General features: G+C 47.7%; 1 protein-coding gene across 1 annotated transcript; it reads left to right on the top strand.

Annotated features, from left to right (window-relative positions):
* The first annotated feature begins 206 nt into the window (after positions 1–206).
* Positions 207–3429, top strand: MLEC (malectin). Its single transcript, XM_009875764.1, has 4 exons — positions 207–384; positions 1732–1908; positions 2065–2122; positions 2957–3429. The coding sequence occupies exons 1-4, from the start codon at positions 220–222 to the stop codon at positions 3184–3186; spliced, it is 630 nt and encodes a 209-aa protein (XP_009874066.1). The 5' UTR covers positions 207–219; the 3' UTR covers positions 3187–3429.
* The last annotated feature ends 229 nt before the right edge of the window (positions 3430–3658 follow it).

Genomic DNA, 3658 nt, shown 5'->3' with positions numbered 1-3658 from the left:
TCTGCAGGACCTGGGTCCTGGGGCTTTGACTGCCTCTGCTTCTGCTCCAGTAGTGCCTCCTCCTGGTGAGAGCAAGGAAGGGAGACAGGTCTGCCCAGAGCTAGTGTCATTTAGAGAGTTTAGCACTTCGAGAATATATAAAATGTCTCTCCCGTGTGCCTTGGAAATTAACCCCTCCTCTCACTGTTTTGTGTTTGAAACCCAGCTTCTGACTACGGCATGAAGCTGCCAATCCTAAGGTCCAATGCGGAAGATCAGATTCTGTACCAGACCGAGCGTTACAATGAGGAAACCTTTGGCTATGAAGTTCCCATCAAAGAAGAAGGTGACTATGTGCTGGTGTTGAAATTTGCTGAGGTCTATTTTGCACAGTCTCAACAGAAGGTAAGCAACGGCTCCTTGCTTGTTTCTTTGATGTGAGTTCCTGCCTAAGACTGTGTATGTCCAGGTTGCCTCTGCTGCTTTGCATGGCGGAGAAAGGTCTGAAGTAGGGCACTAATGGTTAACTTAGTTCCTAGAGCTCTTGTGGGCTCTGAAACTTCGAGCTCTCTTCCACATTCCAGATATACAGTTGGCCTGGAAAATCGCATTACAAAGTACTCAAACAAGCATGTGCGACTAAACATAACTAGCACTAGAATTTTATGGTCTGTTTAGGTGGTGCTGCCTTTGAGAAGAAGTGGTTTTGCTTTTTTCCTGAACACTTGTTCCTGACAGCATGCTTGTGCTGGAGGAAGTGTTGCACAGATTGAATCAGGGAAGTGATCTGGGTTAAATAACATACTCAGAACAGTTCTTACAGATATAAGACTTGATACTGGTTCAAACTGATCCCAAGAACACAGAGGTACATTTAACCCTCTTTATTACTCCGTGGACAGGAATAATTCTTGCCCGCTTTTGAAATCCCTCAGCTGACAGGGAAGCAGCAGCATGAAGACCTCAAAGCCCTGTGATAAACTGGGAGAGAAGTGTTGTTAGTCTGCCTTTCCTCTGACTACATCAGCTTCTGTAGAGCCCTGCTCCTTAAGCACTTTGCTGCCTTCCTGCCAGAGAAGTATTTCAGGGAACAGAACTGGTAGGGCTGGCTTACAGAATGGATGCAAAAAGCAGCCTCAGATTAAACTGAAGGGCTGAGGCATCTTTGGTTTCTCTTCCTTCATGTGGTTCTGCTGGGATTCCCCGGGTGCTGCGTGGGGTTTGTCATTACAGCCCTGAAGAGGACTTTCACTTTGAATTCACAGATGTGGTTAGCAGTTCAACATTTTACCTCCTTCAAACCCTCTGTCCTTCACCAGCTTGTTTCCTCTTCTGTCCTCTGCCGCAGGCTGTTATTTAGCAAGGGCTTTACTCCCTAGGGTGTGGTGTGCCGCAGCCAACCTGGGGTGGTAGGAGCAGGTCCTCTGCCAGGAGGTGTAAAGAAAGTTGTGAAAGAGAAGTATGAATAAACCAGAATAAACGTATGCTGCCCTCAGTTCTGAACAGCAGAAGTAAAGGTTATTTTAAGAGAGAGAGTGGAATTTGGGGTATTTGAAAGCAATGCTAATGCTTTGATGTCTTTAACTGGCTGGTTTTGGGCTCCGAATCCTTCCCAAGGGAGGGGACAGTGCAGGCTGCAATGCGTTCTGGTCTGGGTGTACAACAAGCAGAGACCTTTCCTGTTCTGTTCCCCTTTCAACCCTCCTGTGCGTGAATTAATTCTGACAGTCTGTCATTTCTTCCACCCTGAAGGTATTTGATGTTCGCTTGAATGGCCATGTGGTGGTGAAGGACTTGGACATTTTCGACAGAGTTGGACACAGCACAGCTCACGATGAGATCATTCCCATGAGTATCAAAAAGGGGAAACTCAGTGTCCAGGGAGAGGTTTCCACATTCACGGGGAAGCTTCATATTGAGTTTGTAAAGGTAACAAGCTTTCCGGTTTAGAGCCCCGATGTTCCTTTTCCCCTTCTTCCCCGTTCGTGTGATGCAGCTCTGTGCTGGAGGAGGAGAGGGGATGGTAGGTGGGGATATTTCTTGCATGAAAGCTGCAGCACTCATTTCCTTCTTTGCCTTCTCTAGGGCTATTATGACAATCCAAAAATCTGTGCTCTGTACATCCTGCAAGGAACAGTGGAAGGTAAGAACAGTTTTTGAGCCAGAAGGCTCTTCCCCCTTGGAGAGCAGCCTGTTGCTTCTCAGACCATGAGATCATAGCTCTTGCTGACCCACCTCTGCCAAAACTGTTTCTCTCTCAGCAAGTTCCCACAGAGTGCAGTTGCAGAGTGAAGTAGGTGTGTAGTGTCCTCCTACTCCTCCAACCGCACAAAGCTGTGTCATTTTTGGAATAAGAAAAATCAGTTTGGTGCGGGGCTTCAGTTTGGAGGAGGGTCAGTGTTAGGTTATAGCTATGGAAAAATTCCACTTGGCCTTGGATGTCTGCAGCAGCCCTGCAGACAAGTAATTTACAGAGATCTTTTAGCCGCTAGTTAAGCGTTTCTTGCCTGGAGCTTTGTTTTGCATTCTCAGCTCGAGGATGAGATAGTGGGGTTTTTTTGTTTTTTTTCCAAATATCAGTTTCTCTGGGTAGCAGTAGTGGGGAATGCTAGTAAAGTCCTTGCTCTTCCATCATCCTCTTTGTAAGTCTGTGCTAGAGTTGGAGTCCCTCTAGCTCCTGAACAGGAGAGGTTTAGGATACCTTTCTGACCAAAGCCTCATTCTGCTTTACTGTTTGTCAGGGATTGCTACGTGCTGCTGAAGATTTGGTCCGTAACCTTCTTTAGATGCTTTTGCATCACCTCGCTCTGAGGGAGGATGCTTCAATTTTCTGGGGTTCTCTGGCCGCGGAGTTGGTGTGGTGTTAGGTTCCCTGTTGCCTGTGTTCCTGCTGGATTGGAAAGAGGGGAGGGGAGTGAGCTGGGTGATTTCCCAGGTTACATCCTGCCTCCTTGCAACCTTTTGTCTTGTTCAACAGATGTTCCAAAGCTGCAGCCACACCCAGGTCTGGAGAAAAAAGAGGAAGATGATGATGAAGATGAATATGATGATGGCTCCAGTGTTAAAAAACAGGCAAATAAGAACCGGGTTCAGTCAGGCCCACGCACACCAAACCCCTATGCCTCGGACAACAGCAGCCTCATGTTTCCTATATTGGTGGCCTTTGGTGTCTTCATTCCTACCCTCTTCTGCCTCTGCCGGTTGTGAGAGCGAGCCCCACAGAGCATCAGCCAAGGGGCTGGGAGGGAAGGAGTTGGACCAAACACGGTTGCTTTCAATTTCTCCATATTGTTCATAATTTAAGGAAAAAAAAAAAAAGAAAAAAAAAAGTGATGATTCATTTGGAATGAATAGCAGGTCCAGGTAAGAGGGAGCTTACCCTCCACCTGCCAGCAAGCAGCGAGGCGCTCGCCTTCCCCTTCGCACCATCTGCAGCCTCCAGTCCTCCCTGGGGCATCCAAGAGTCCTGGCTATCTGTGTGTTGGGCTGTTGAAAGCTGATGCTACCAGTCCTGGGCCATGTCCCACACTGAGAGAAAGCCATGTGCTGCAAGATCTCCACCTTTGCTGGGTAGAAAACGGTTCCTTAAGCAGGGAAGCAACTCCTAAAACCAGGCCTGGGTACACGTTTTGTCTGGGAGTGTGGAAGTGTTGTGGTGCCTTTGGGTAACTAACGGCTG

Source organism: Apaloderma vittatum, unplaced genomic scaffold (assembly GCF_000703405.1).
Source record: "Apaloderma vittatum isolate BGI_N311 unplaced genomic scaffold, ASM70340v1 scaffold42858, whole genome shotgun sequence".
NCBI lineage: Eukaryota > Metazoa > Chordata > Aves > Trogoniformes > Trogonidae > Apaloderma > Apaloderma vittatum.
The sequence above is the reverse complement of the archived record's forward strand: the minus strand, read 5'-3'. Positions and strand labels throughout refer to the sequence as shown.

What these genes read in the sequence shown, in the direction of transcription:
- MLEC (XM_009875764.1), top strand. Translation starts at nt 220, where the DNA reads ATGAAGCTGCCAATCCTAAGGTCCAATGCGGAAGATCAGATTCTGTAC. An exon ending in TTCATATTGAGTTTGTAAAG is followed by an intron (nt 1,909 to 2,064) that starts GTAACAAGCTTT and finishes TGCCTTCTCTAG; the next exon opens with GGCTATTATGACAATCCAAA. An exon ending in CCTGCAAGGAACAGTGGAAG is followed by an intron (nt 2,123 to 2,956) that starts GTAAGAACAGTT and finishes CTTGTTCAACAG; the next exon opens with ATGTTCCAAAGCTGCAGCCA.